The sequence below is a fragment of the Puma concolor genome, chromosome B3, assembly GCF_028749965.1.
Source record: "Puma concolor isolate L17-30 chromosome B3, mPumCon1.1.hap2, whole genome shotgun sequence".
In the NCBI taxonomy this organism is placed as follows: Eukaryota; Metazoa; Chordata; class Mammalia; order Carnivora; family Felidae; genus Puma; species Puma concolor.
The window spans coordinates 86,998,226-87,013,198 of NC_141672.1; the positions used below are offsets into that span (position 1 = coordinate 86,998,226).

Below are 14,973 nucleotides of genomic sequence, written 5' to 3' on the forward strand. Positions count from 1 at the left end.
AGCACCTGGAACCAAGCCAAGATAAGCTGTAAGCTGTTTTCTTTTGTTCATCCCTATCCTTTTTCTTTTCTTTTCTTTCTTTTTGGTCCACCAGAAATATAAAGAGGAATAAGGCTAAGAAAGAACAGAAAAACTTGGCATACAAAGAGAGGTGAAGGCCGGAGAGAGGGCCTTACTGAGGGACAAAAACAGAATCGCTTTAGTGGACTAAAATTACTATCCTCAAAATTATGTCTTAAAATGTTTTTTTCCAATGATTTCATTACCTTACAATTTATGTAGTATACACCAATCTCTTGATATGGCTGAGCAATCAGGGTTTTCAAAATTTTATACTACTTCCCTACCTCCCGCATTTCCTCATCCAACTTGCGCTGCTCCAAGGCTTCCTTCTCTGCACGCTTTCGGTGTTCCTTCTCCACCTTCTCGTATTTCTTCCAGTACAGAAGCATCTCCTTGGTGAGGCGGCGGGCACGAGGCAAGGTCTCCTTACAGTTCTTTTGGGCCTGCAAGGCAGCTCGACGCACCTCCTTCATGCACTGGTGGGCGAGCTGCAGATGACAACAGCATTCTCACAAAGGAGAAGGACCCAACACCACGGCCAGTCTTCCCTTAGCTCTAAACCACAGCATTCCTCAGTCAGTTCAGTGCACACAGTCTTTCTACGACCACATCTCCTTTTGCCACAATGTGGTTAATGTACCTGCACAGTACTAAGATCCAGACACAGACCCTGAGGTAATACATGGAATGAAAAATTTATACACATACTGGCACCTTAGATGGAAAGAAAAAAAAAAAAAAAAGTATAATGACCTGAGAAGTGCTGGGAAGCTACAAAGTATTATCATACACGTTAATAATAGTAGCAATTAATGCTTATTATATGCTAGGCACCACTCTAAGCCTAACATCATTAAACTAATTTATTTCTTCACATAAACTCTACAAAATTGGTAGTACAGACATCCTCATTTTACAGATGAGGAAACTGAGGATGGGTGATTAGATTAGCCCAGGAAAACAGAACCAATAACATTACCTCATCTGATCTCACAGAACTCAAAGGAAGTTGTGTTACTTCCCTCTAAAGGAAGGTATTAATATTACTAACCATCATTTCTTAGATAAAGAGACTGAGCACGTGAACTGCCGAAGGAATTAAGAGCAGGCTATGGTCTCATTCAAAAAGGTTCAAATACCAGAAATGTGAGGAAGAGCAATTTTATTTATAAAATAGAGAACATTCAGAAGTTCTCTTAGGTACTACTACAGTACCTAAGGTATTCTACCAGGTCACAAGAGACAAGAGCAGCAAACGTAGACATATTCCAACATAACAAAAAACGGGAAATATAAAACTACAATTTACCTTTCGGCTATTGGTGAGAAACAGGTTACGAGCTGAAGCTTTCTGCTTGTTGGCCTAAAATATTTAAAAACAATTATATCATTTAGGAGTCCTTTTGAAATAAGATTGTGTAGACTGACACTGTCTTTTATTCAACTCCTGAAGGGTTAAAAAATAAAGTCATCCAAATGCACCAACTGAGAACCACACACAAAGCTACTAAAGCAGCATTAGGAAGAATAAGCTAGTGCTGTGGCTGCCTTAAACAGAGTCTTCTGTATACTTTAGAAAGAATTTAAGTTATATTTCAGGCCTGAAGTGGAAAATGTAACAACATGCCCTAAACCCTAGCACCACACTAATACACACCGCTTTGCAAAGCCCATCTGCAAAGAAGCTGAGATAGCAGGCAATGACATACAGGAATTGTTACAACGGTAAACTAGCCTTCCAGTTTGTGTTTCTATCCTCCAACCAGAACCAATCTGCTGCCACTATTAATTTCTGCCAACACTTAAGCTTCACTAAGCTTCATCTTCTCTAACAAAAAATTCTAAGGCAGACCTAACACAAGATGACTCAGCACCCAACAAACCAGTCATGAGCTGATTCTGTCTTCCAATTCAGTTAAAACAAAAGAACCTCAATAAAAAACCTGATTTCCCATGATGATCCAGTTGACATGGGAGAAGACATAGCACAGGCATACATGAGTGACTACATCTGAAGAAACAGTGGGTACGAAGTTAGACAGCTTAAAAGCCATTTCTATAAAATTTGCACCTCAGATGATCTGCTTACAGGAATTTTTACACCCTTTATCAAAACTTTCTCCTACTAATGCTTAAGGAGCTATTGCTACTTAAAAGACAAGAATCTTGGGGCGCATGGGTGGCTCAGTCGGTTAAGCAGCCAACTTTGGCTCAGGTCATGATCTCATGGTCCGTGAGTTCAAGCCCTGCATCAGGCTCTGTGCTGACAGCCTGGAGCCTGCTTCAGATTCTGTGTCTCTGTTTCTCTCTCTCCTCCTCTGCTCACAATGTTTCTCTCTGTCTCTCAAAAAATGAATTAAAACGTTAAAAAATTAAAAAAAAAAAAGACAAGAATCTCAAATATTCCTATGGAATTCTTGATCATAAGAAGGGCATCATGTTTTAAAAATTATTTTTATTTGGGGCGCCTGGGTGGCTCAGTCGGTTGAGCATCCGACTTCAGCTCAGGTCATGATCTCACAGTTCGTAAGTTTGAGCCCCACGTAGGGCTCTGTGCTGACAGCTCGGAGCCTGGAGCCTGCTTCTGATTCTGTGTCTCCCTCTCTCTGTCCCTCTCCCCCTCGTGCTCTCTTTCTTTCAAAACTAAATAAACATTTAAAAAAATTAAAAATTATTTTTATTTTTTTAAGTAATCTCTACACCCAATGTAGGGCTTGAACTCAAGACCCTGAGATTAAGAGTTGCATGCTGTACCCACTGAGCCAACCAGGCACCCTAGATGGGCATCATTTTGAAGTCTATTCACCAGGTACAAAGAGGATTTCCCTATAACTTCTCTCATCAAGAATGTTCTTCTCTCCAAAAATACATATTAATTGGCACGGGGGGCGGGGGGGGATGGTAATTGTTAAGAAGCACAAACATACCAAGGGATCGAAGCTAATACCATCAAATTGGAACAATGGGTCATGTGCCTCCCAATGTGACATACCAAGAAGGATATATCACTCCTTTGGTAATCCTGCCCAAAATGAATAACCCAAATCTAATCATGAAGAATGATAACTCAAATTCAGAAACACTGTACAAAATAATAGCCCTATACTCTTCAAAAATAAAAATGTTATGAAAAATGAAGGCTGAGAAACTATGTCAGATTTAAAGGAGATTAAAGAGATGTGACAACTAAATGAAACATGTACTTCTAGATTGGATCCTGGATTCAATCAGGAAAAAAAAAAGCCCCAACTTTTATAGACAACTGATGAAATCTAAATATGGTCTGTGGATCAGATAATAATCTTTATAACTGTACTGTGGTTCTGTATGACAGAATGTCTTTTTTCTTAGGAAACACACATTGAATTACAAGGAAGTTCAGTACAAAGTGTCAAACTAACCCTCAAAATGGGTGAGAAAAAAGTATGCATTTATGTAACAAAAGCAAACAAAGCAAACATTGCTAAATATGAGTAAAGGATACATGGCAGTTCCTTGCATTACTCTTGCCATATCATTTTAAAACATTTTGTTTTGAAACAATTTTAGAGTTACAGAAAAGTAGCAAAAAATAATACAGAGTTCCCTTATATTGCTCCTGCTGCTTTTCCTCATTTAGCATCTTACATAACTAGAATACAATTATTTTAAATGTTTATTTATTTATTTATTTTGAGAGAAAGAGAGCATGAGCAGGGGAGGGGCAAAGGGGGAGACAAAGAATCCCAAGCAGGCTCCCCACTGTCAGCAAGGAGCTCCACAGGAAATACAGGATCATGACCTAAGCCAAACAAGAGTTGGATGCTTAACTGAATGAGCCACTACTCAGGTGCCCCACAGAATACAATCACAGTAAAACCCAGGATTGAGAGTAACTTGCTCTACGAGTGTGCCACAAAATGAGCAAACGTTTCTAATAATTTTAACTTGATAAATGAGTGATGTCTTGCAATACAAGTAGTGCGAGATGTCGAACATCACATGATCATAAGTGAGCCAATGGATCTTCTCTCTCTCGCTCTCTCTTTGTGGGATTGTGGGTGATTGTCTCCCATTCTCGGATGCTCAGTCTCAGGCCACAGTGTTTGACAGAAATCATCAATTTTTTAGAATGCTGGAAGGTGCTCACACCTGGCACTAGTTTCTTTGTCACTTCAAAGCACCTATGGACAGTCCTTTGCTTTTCCAAACAAGAGTACGCTTAGGAATGCTGTGCTTCATTTCAGGTCAGGCTGCCTACAGATATAGACCCTTCCCTATGCTGCCTAATTGCCAGTTACATTAAATACAGTATATGAGTTTATTATTGTACTGTAGTCAACATCTATGCAAGCATATACGATGGCCCCAATGCAGAAAAAGATTCCATTGAGCCAAGAGACAGCAGTGATTCTATTAGTGATAGTGAAAGTCGTCCTACACAATAACCTTGTCTGTCTCCCTGAAACCAGCCACAAAGGCTTTCAAAGACAAGTGCAGGTTAATTTATTTTTCTTTATATTTTGTATTTTCTTTATTATTTTGTATTATATTACAGCATTGTAGTTAATTTTATACGAATATTTTTGGGTTATGGAACGAATCATCTGAGTTTCCGTTATTTCTGTGCTCGCTTCAGCAGCACATATACCATTATTTCTTATGGGGCAATTCACTTTGACATACAAGTGCTATGGATTACAAGCATGTTTCCAGAACAAATTATGCTCGCAAACCAAGGTTTGACTCTATTAAGAAAGGAAAATAACACTGGTAAAATATTAAACTACAAGTCTTATCTGAACGTCAACAATTTTTCCACTAAAATCCTTTTCCCGTTCCAGGATCCTGTAACAGGATCCCACAATGTATTTAGTTGCTTTTCTCCTCAGTTCTCTTCCTGCATATATAACATTCTTCAATCTTTCTCTCATGTCCTTGACACTTTTGAAAGGCACTAATCAGTTATTTTGTAAAATTTCCCCAAAGTTTGTGATTTTCTGATGTTTTCTCATGATTGGAATGACATTACACATTTTGGCAAGAATACCCCAGAAACGACGTGTTCTTCTCAGGGCATCAAATTAAGTTCACAATATCAAAATTTCTATTACTAGTGTTACTTAGATCTTTTGGTTAAAGTAGATTCTACCACCTTACCATGGTAGTAACTACCCATGATTATCACTATCTTTCTTTTTGTGCTGAGATGTATATGCTGGGGAGATGCTTTCATTATGTGCAAGCTCTGGTTCTCCTGTATCTTTCGTCCTCTGATTTTAGCCTTCATCAATGGATCCAGTCTGCAACAATTATTACCATGGTATTTATGTTAATGATGATTCTCTACTTCCTTCTGTCCTATTAACTGGAATTCTACTGCAAGGAAGAGTTGTTCCTTCTACCTTATCTGTTTTCTTATTTAATTATTTATAACAGTATGGACTCACTGATATTTCTTTTATTCTATGTGTTAAAATTCAGTATTATTATTACCGATTTCATTGCTTAATTATTCTAACTTTGGTGATGAAGAGCCCCTTCAGATTGGCTCCTGTGTTCTTCTGACAATCCCCCACTTCCATCTTTCTTCAAGTACCTCCTTAACTTTATTAGAGAATAAAAAGTATTGAGAAATCAAGATCTGGGAACTAGATAATTGTTACTGGGATATCACTGCGTCTAGGCACTCTCTGCAAAGAGCTAGCTAGAAATTAAGTATATATGCATACTAACCTATGCACACACACACAACTATATTTCTGTACACATCCATCTGTGTGTGTGTGTGTGTGTGTGTGTGTACTGAGAGCTCTGGCTCCAATCATATTTCAAAGGCTTCACTTTAAATGTTTCCAACAGCGAGAAACTGGCTGTCATCTACAACATATTTACTTATTTGTTCAATTCTAGTACACATACAAAGTAGTTTCAAAATTCTAACCTATTCTTTTGTAAGAAACACTCACTATGTCAATCATAGCATTTACGTACAGTTCTTTTGGTCTCTAGCCTTACATATCAAGTCAAAATACTGATTTCCTCAGTTACTTCAGGGAGTCCTTTTCTTCCCCAATCTCTGCAACTTGATTATATATTACTCATTTCTGATACAGTTAACATTTGTTCTTGACTTTTTTTTAATTTTATTTATTTTCAGAGACACCATGTGTGGGGGAGGGGCAGAGAGAACTGGGAAAGAGAATATCCAAAGCAGGCTCCACAGTATCAGCACAGAGCCTGGACACTAGGCTCAAAGTCACGAACCATGAGACCAGAACCTGAGCCAAAACCAAGAGTTGGACACTCAACTGAGTGAGCTACCCAAGCACACCATTTGTTCCTGTTTTTATTCCACTTTGCCCACATATCCCCTCAACCTAATTCCCTTCCCACACCCTGACTGGTTTCAATTGTTTTATTATCAGTGTATATGAGGAGTATATGAAACATTACCATGATTTTCAAAGTCAGCCCTACATACAAAACGATGTACTCAAAGACTGCCCCTCATCCCTGCTAACCTGCTCCCATTCCTTCCTTTCTTTCTACATTTTTACCACCTGCCCGCTATAAGAAATCAACACTTTAATTTCAGGCTTATCCTTCTTGAATGTCTTTTGAATGAATGAGAATTTGTGTATTTTCTTATATTCCTCTTTTGCTTATATGAGAGGTAAATACTATAGATGCCTGTTTTTGTTTTGCTTTTCTCACTTAACACTATGTCTTTATCCCATGTCACTTCAGAAAGGTCTTCCTCATTATTTCTTTTTAACAGCAGCATAACAATCCACTGTGTATATCTACCAGAGTTCAATTCAAGCCCCATGTAAAGGCATTAAAGTTGTTTATTTTGCAATTAAAAATAATGCTGTAATGAGTAACTTTGTTTACATTGTATAGTTGCAGGTTTAGCCTCAGGATAATTCCTAGAAGTGCAAGTGCTGGTTTGAAAGGTAACTGCATATGGAGATTATTAGGTATTGCCAATTTACCCTCCAGAATAATGCTCTCTGATTTGCACTTCTAGCAGCAATGTATAAAAGTGTCTGTTTCCCCATAGCCTTCTTAAGAGAATGTGTTATCATATTTTCCAATTTTTGCCATTGTGATAAGTGAAAAATGGTATCTAGGTTGTTATTTTAGACTACTCTAATTATGAGACTTTGAACCTTTTTAATATTTAAGAGCCATTTTTGTATCTTTCTTTGTGAATTGTCTATTCCCGTCATTTTACCTGCCTACTGAATTTGTGGTTCTTTGGCTCTCAATTTTCAAAAGTTCTTTATATACTAGAGATACGAGCCCTTTGTGACAATGTAAATAATCTTTCCCACTTTGTCAGCTGTCTTTTGTCATGAAAAAATTTATTTGTATTTAGTCAAATTTACAAATGTTTTCTTTCATTGCCTCTGGATGTTGAGTCATACTTTTGCTGAGCCAAGGTTAAATAGGAATGTAATCCTTTTCCTCTAGTATTTGTATGATTTCATTTTTTATACTAAGAACCTTAATATGTTCAGAGTATATGTGTGAGAAACAGATCTACTTTTATCTTTTTCCAAATGGCTACCTAGTTGTTCCAGCACCATTTTTTAAAAAGTCTGTTAGTCTAGGGGCACCTGGGTGGCTCAGTCAGTTAAGCGTCTGACTCTTGATTTTGCGCTCAGGTCATGATCTCATCGTTCATGAGACCGAGCCCCATGTCAGGCTTGGTGCTAACAGTGTGGAGCCTGCTTGAGGTTCTCTCTCTCTCTCTCTCTCTCTCTCTCTCTCTCTCTCTCACACACACACACACACACACACACACACACACACACACACACACACACACAGTGTGGAGCCTGCTTGAGATTCTCTCTCTCTCTCTCTCTCTGCCCACCCTTGCTCACATGCTCACTCTCTCTCAAAATACATAAATTAGAAAAAAAATTTTTTAAGTCTACCATTCCACTGATCTATTTGCCTATGCATGTGGCAGTACTACACTGTTGAATTATAGAGGTTTTACGGTATATTTTAATGATTGATGTGTCTTTTTCAGTGTTCTCTGGCAATTCTTGCATATTGATTCTTTTCCTTGAGTTTAGTATCAGTTTTTCTAAATTCAGAAAATACCCTATTCATATTTCTATTAAGGCTATGCTCAATTAATAAGGCAACTAATTAAGTAAAATGCAAACTGAGTCGAGGGTATATGGACATTCCTTGTACGATTCCTGAAACTTTCAAGTTTGAAATTTTATCAAAATAAAATATTACCAAAACCAAATTAAAATAGCAAAAAGAATGCCTAAACATCTTTCTCTTGAATCATTCACATTTTTTCTAATGTCTGTGATTCTTCAGTAACATTCAAATATTTATAAATTCTCTAAGAAACATAACTCCACCATTTCATTTTAATTTCCTCTACTATCACCTATCAATTTGTTGTTCAATCTCTACTGCTATGAGTAAGAAAACTGCTTTTCTTTCTCAGAGAGGTTTCCCTCCATTTTTTGGACAATAAACACCACAGAACAACTAATTGTCTTGTGGATTCTGATCAAAATCTGGAAAAAAACAGTCAACTAATAAGAGTACTATTCAGCATTATCTTAATTCCATCAGATTAGTTTCCTTTCTGAACACTGTAAAGGTATCTAGCTCCAACAGCTCCTCTTTAGAGGGCAGGGAGACAAAACTTGCCATCTATGCTGGAGGCACTCACGTACCTTTGGTAGTTCCTTTTTCACAATGCTGAGCCATACTTTTCTACGACGAGCATTAAGCTGCTCAATGGATAAGTGCTTCTTCTTGGTGCCAGGAGGAGGTGCATCATGAGAGAACTTGGCAAAGACTTTGGTCTGGTGGTGGTGGCAACGAGGAGATTCTTCAGAGGAAAGTTCTTCATCCCTTCGCCTTTTTTTCTTAACTTTTTTCAACTTGGCTGCAAAGGAAACAGATTCTGAGAATGTCGCATTTCTGCCCTTCCACAGAAGACAGCCACAAACAACCTCATCACTTTAAAAAAATTCAAGGTTCCTTCCTCATTCCAAGTGAGGCTGGCAATGTTTACCTCCTTATGTATTCGGGCCTATGACTATTCCAAGAGAAAGATCTCACTACCTTGGAAGAATACTGGATACTCCCTATGTTTACATGAAAGAAAAACACAAAATAAAACCTAAAAACTGAATTTCTGTTGAACCCAACAATAGGAAGGGAGACTTATAAAGTACCACGAACTCAAGTAATGGCCAAAAGGAAGGAAACATTTCTACTTGGTGGCAATGTAAAGTGATTGAAGAAAAAACTAAAGAAAGAAAAAACGTGCTAACTGATAGGACATCATGGCCTGTGAAGAGAAAATCACACATGGCACAAAAAACTAATTTGGGAGGTGGGGTGGGGAGGGGAGGGTGCAGAGGATGAGAAAATACAAAGAGGGGCGTGTAAGTGGCTCAGTTGGCTAAGCGTTTGACTTTAGTTCAGGTCATGATCTCGCGGTCCGTGGGTTCGAGCCATGCATCAGGCTCTAAGCTCTCTGGAGCCTGCTTCAAATTCTGTGTCTCCCTCTCTCTCTGCCCCTCCCCTGCTTGTGGTCTGTCTCTCAAAAATAAATATACAAAATTTTTTTTTTTATTTTTTTTTAAAATTTTTTTTTTTTTTTCAACGTTTATTTATTTTTGGGACAGAGAGAGACAGAGCATGAACGGGGGAGGGGCAGAGAGAGAGGGAGACACAGAACCGGAAACAGGCTCCAGGCTCTGAGTCATCAGCCCAGAGCCCGATGCGGGGCTCGAACTCACAGACCGCGAGATCGTGACCTGGCTGAAGTCGGACGCTCAACCGACTGCGCCACCCAGGCGCCCCCAAAATTTTTTTTTTTTTTTTTTTTTAAATAAAGAGATAAACTAGGAGGATGTGGGAGAAAGGGGAGAAGGCTTAAAAGAATTTCTGAGTAGAGTTCATACCTTTAGGTGAACAAAATCTGACTTGTACACAGAGTTTAAAACTTTCCCTTACTACCTCCTTTCTGATTTCCAGCTGCTTAGAGCTCAGTAAGGGAGGAAAGCACATTTCCTGGCAAACAGGCACATAGGCATTACACAAGATAGAGAGGTGATCTATTCTGAATTTCCACACACAACAACAATCATAACTTATTCCCAACACCTCAGGTTGCTCTTCATACTTCCCTGTGCCTAACCAACTTCTTCCTCTCCCAGAACATTTTCAACATTTGGAAAAGTATGTAGAAGAAAGAAGGAATAAACTAACTGACTTAAACCTTTGGCTAGGAATCTGTAGTTTTATGTCTTTATAATTCTAGAAGAGATCATAAACCAAATACGAAATAAGGTTAATAATAGGACTTAGATAGGGAAGCCTAGGGTTTTTCAGATACAGCAAGTCTCTACTACATGCATTATGTTCAAAGTCCAAATGTACCAACAGGCTACACACAACCCTGAAACTAAAGAGTAAATGTGGAAGGCAGGTCAATATGCTCACCTTTAAGTTTCTTTTCCTCCTTGAATTTCTTTTTTTTGGGTCCAAGTAGGTGCCGTTGTTGCTCATAGAAAGGGTCATACGTGGACAGGAGGCCTGCACTGTAGTACTGGTACTGCTGCAACTGAAGCAAAAGCAAAGATAGTAGTGAGGCTTAGAAGGGCTGGTCTGTGTTCGAAGCCTGCCTTCAAATCACCTTTACTACAAAAAGTTGAGCCAGAGAAAAACCAAAGCTTCTAAAACATGGTCTTCTTCCCACAAAAAGACTCACAAAGATTTAGTACTTCAAAGTGAATTATTTCCTTACTTCAAAACAAAATGGGTTCATCAGCTATGTGCATGGCAAGTTGCTGAAAATAACTTAAGAGAGGAAAACGCTTCATGCTTCTCAATTTCCACCAGAATCTTTATTTGGTCCTGACACATATTTGAGAGATGCAATTAACTGCAGAAAGAGCTCCTCATGGATTCATCAACAAGAAATAAAATGTATTTCTATTACCAACAGGTCCTAAGATTTACTAAGGTTCTGATAGCTGTTATTCTGGCTTTTAGTCTTCTATCTGGTTCAGAGAATTCCCAACCATCCCAATTCTTTCAAGTCTTTTCACTCTTTATCTCCCACTAAGAGAGCCTGCCAATATTATGGATAATGCCTATGTTGCCAGAATTCTAACACATGAATAATCAAATTTTTTTCCTCTCCAGAGACAGATTCTTTCAAACACTGCATTTCCATTGACCCGCTAGGCTTACATTCATTTTGTCTTACCTATTACCAATGGATAAATATGAATATAAATTAAAATTAAGCAGTCCACTACTGAATCTCTTTCCTAGATTACAGCCAGTCTAAGAACTGAAACTAGGACAGAAAAGTAACATGGATAACTATCACAAGGTCCTCTGTCAATGGTCAAAATTGAATGAGCATTCACTGAACTGCACAGTTAAGGCCAATGGGGGGTGGGAGGGAGGGGAGGGTGGGTGATGGGTATTGAAGAGGGCATCTTTTGCGATGAGCACCAGGTGTTGTATGGAAACCAATTTGACAATAAATTTCATATATTTAAAAAAAAAAAACAAAAAAAAAAACGGGGCGCCTGGGTGGCTCAGTCAGTTAAGTGGCCGACTACGGCTCAGGTCATGATCTCGCGGTCTGTGAGTTCAAGCCCCGCGTCAGGCTCTGTGCTGACAGCTCAGAGCCTGGAGCCTGTTTCAGATTCTGTGTCTCCCTCTCTCTGACCCTCCCCCATTCATGCTCTGTCTCTGTCTCAAAAATAAACGTTAAAAAAAAAAAATTAAAAAAAAAAAGAACTGCATAGTTAATAAAATCTATAAAGTTTCCCATATGTATGTTTTACTTCAATTAAAAAAAGACCAAGTAGGGGTGCCTGGTGGCTCAGTTGGTTAAGTGTCCAACTCTTGATTTTGGCTCAGGTCACGATCTCAGTTTGTGGGTTCAAGCCCCGTGTCAGGTGTGCTGATAGTGTGGAACCTGCTTGGGATTCTCTCTTTCCCTCTCTCTCTCTCTGCCCCTCCCTTGCTCACGCTTTCACTCTCTCTCTCTCTCTCAAGAATAATTAAATTAAATTAAATTAAAAAAAAAAAAAAAAGATCTGGGGCAGCCAGGTGGCTCAGTCGGATAAACATCTGACTTCAGCTCGGGTCCTAATCTTGTAGTTCATGAGCTCGAGGCCCACAATGAATAGTGCAGAGCCTGCTTGGGATTCTCTCTTTCCCTCTCTCTCTGCCCCATCCTGCTTCCTCTCGCCCTCTCTCAAAATAAATAAATAAAGTAAAAAAAAAAAAAAAAAAAAAAAAGCCAAGTACTGCAATCCCTATTAAAATGTCAACAGCGTTTTCCACAAAAGAAAAAATAACACTAAAATCTGTACGGAACCACCCCAAATAGCCAAAGCAATCTTGAGAAAGAAAAACAAAGTTGGAAGTATTACAATTCCAGATTTCAAGATATACTACAAAGCTTTAGTAATCAAAACAGTATGGTACTGGCACAAATAGAGACATACAGATGAATGGAAAAGAATAGAAAACCCAGAGATAAGAGGTGCCTGGCTGGTTCAGTTGGTAGAACACATGACTTTTGATCTCAGGGTCCTGAGGTGGAGCCCCATGTTGGGTGTAAAGCATACCTAAAGAAAAACTTTCAATAATACAGAAGAGAGAACTAAGAAAGAAACCCATCCTTATGTGGCCAACTAATCTATGTCGAAGGAGGCAAGAATATACAGTGTGGAAAAGACAGTCTCTTCAATAAATGGTGCTGGGAAAACTGGACAGCTACATGCACAAGAATGAAACTGGACCACTTTCTACCACTCCAAACAAAATTAAACTCAAAACGGATTAAAAACCCTAAATTTGAGACCCAAAACCATAAAAATCTTAGAGGAAAACATAGTAGTTTGACATCAGCCATAGCAACATTTTTCTAGATGTGCCTCCCAATGCAAGGAAAACAAAAGCAGAAATAAACTATTGGGACTACTTCAAAATAAAAAGGTTTTCACAGTGAAGGAAACCATCAACAAAACAAAAAGACAACCTAATGAGTCAAAAGATTTTTGCAAATTATATATGCAATAAGGGGTTAATATTCAAAACACATAAAAAACTTGTACAACTCAACCCAAACCAATCAATATGATTAAAAAATAAGCACAGAACTTGAACAATTACCGAAAGACATACAGATGGCCAACAGACATATGGAAAGATCAACATCACTAATCAGGGAAATGCAAATCAAAACCACAATGAGATTATCACCCTACACCTGTCAGAATGGCTAGTGGCTAGTATCAAAAAGACAAGACAGGGGGCGCCTGGGTGGCTCAGTCGCTTAAGCGTCCGACTTCGGCTCAGGTCATGATCTTGCGGTTTGTGAGTTCGAGCCCCGCGTCAGGCTCTGTGCTGACAGCTTGGAGCCTGGAGCCTGATTCAGATTCTGTGTCTCTCTCTCTCTGCCCCTCCCCAACTTGTGCTCTATCAAATATAAATAAAATATAAAAAAAAAATTTAAAAAAGACAAGACATAGGCATTGGCAAGAACATGGAGAAAAAGGAATCTTTGTGAACTGTTGGTAGGAATGCAAACTGGTCATCCAATGGAAAACAGTATGGAGGTTCCTCAAAAAAAAATAAAAACAAGAATCATACGATCCAATAATTCTACTACTGGGTATTTACCCAAAGAAAATAAAAACACTAATTCAAAAAGATACATGCATTCCTATGTTTACTGCAGCATTATTTATAGTAGACAAGATACAGAAGCAACCTAAGTGTTCACTGATAGGTGAATAAATAAAAATGTGGCATATATATTTATATGTATATGTACATGTGTGTGTATCTATGTATATGTATATGTGTGCATGTATGTGTATGTGCGGATATATATATAAACTCTTCCCATCTGTGACAATGTAGATGGACCTAGAGGGCATTATGTTCAGTGAATTAAGTCAGACTGAAAAAGACAAATATCACATGATTTCATTCATAACTGCAATCTGAAAAACAAAAAGCAGAATCAGACTTGTAAAGAGAAAAGACTGATGGTTGTCAGAGGGGAGGGTGATGGGGGTTGGGCAAAATGGGTAAAAGGGAGTGGAAGTATAGGCTTCCAGTTATGGAATGAGTAAATCACAGAAATAATAGGTCCAACACAGGGAATCAGTCAATGATATTGTAATACCGTTATCCAGTAACAGATGGTAGCTACACTTGTGGCCATAATATATAGACATGATGAATCACTATGTTGTACACCTGAAATATAATACTGTATGTCAACTATACCAAAAAAAAAAAAAAAAGACAAACTATTTCAAGCACCAAATGCCTAGCACTGTACTTTATGAAGGAACTCTACGTTTATTCATTTTTTTTTTTAAGAGACAGAGAGCGAGAGAGCAGGGGAGGGACAGAGAGAGTAAGAAAGAAGTCTAAAAGCCAGATATCTTACTATTTATTACTTCTGCAGGTTTATAACCTTGAGCATGTTATTCAGTTTTCTGAACGTACTTTGGATGGTAAATAATTGCTGGAATGCTTTCAGGGCCTCAAATATGCTATTGCTTATTATGTACAAAGTGCCACACTTCTGACAAAAATCAAAAGTAACAGCACTCAAATAGTTGCCACTTAAAACTATTATTAATCTAATGTTAGCATGCAAAGAAAGGGAGTTTTTAAAGATAGGAACGCTTCCAAAGAGCAACTGCATTATAAAAGGAACCACAAGAATTTAAAATGGTGCAGCCACTCTGGAAATAGTTTGCCAGTTCCTCAAAAGGGTAAATAAGCACAGAGTTATCATATCATATGACCCAGCAATTCCTCTTCTAGGTATATACCCAAGAGAAATGAAAACATATGTCCACACCAAAAACGTGTATACAA

The 14,973-nt window shown here is 38.3% G+C and overlaps 1 protein-coding gene across 4 annotated transcripts in view; it reads right to left on the minus strand.

Moving 5' to 3' along the window:
• Nucleotides 1-14,973, minus strand: part of INO80 (INO80 complex ATPase subunit) — a 144,205-nt gene that overhangs the window by 95,488 nt on the left and 33,744 nt on the right. For all 4 annotated transcript variants that reach the window (XR_015252593.1, XR_015252592.1, XM_086710399.1 and 1 more), the window contains exons 6-9: nucleotides 10,546-10,666; nucleotides 8,763-8,977; nucleotides 1,373-1,426; nucleotides 348-551 (exon numbers count right to left, since the gene is read on the minus strand). Coding sequence is in view for 2 of the 4 variants with exons in the window: in XM_086710399.1 (XP_086566525.1) it covers nucleotides 348-551; nucleotides 1,373-1,426; nucleotides 8,763-8,977; nucleotides 10,546-10,666 (594 nt within the window). In the remaining 2 variants the exon portion in view is untranslated. The remainder of the gene's footprint in view (nucleotides 1-347; nucleotides 552-1,372; nucleotides 1,427-8,762; nucleotides 8,978-10,545; nucleotides 10,667-14,973) is intronic.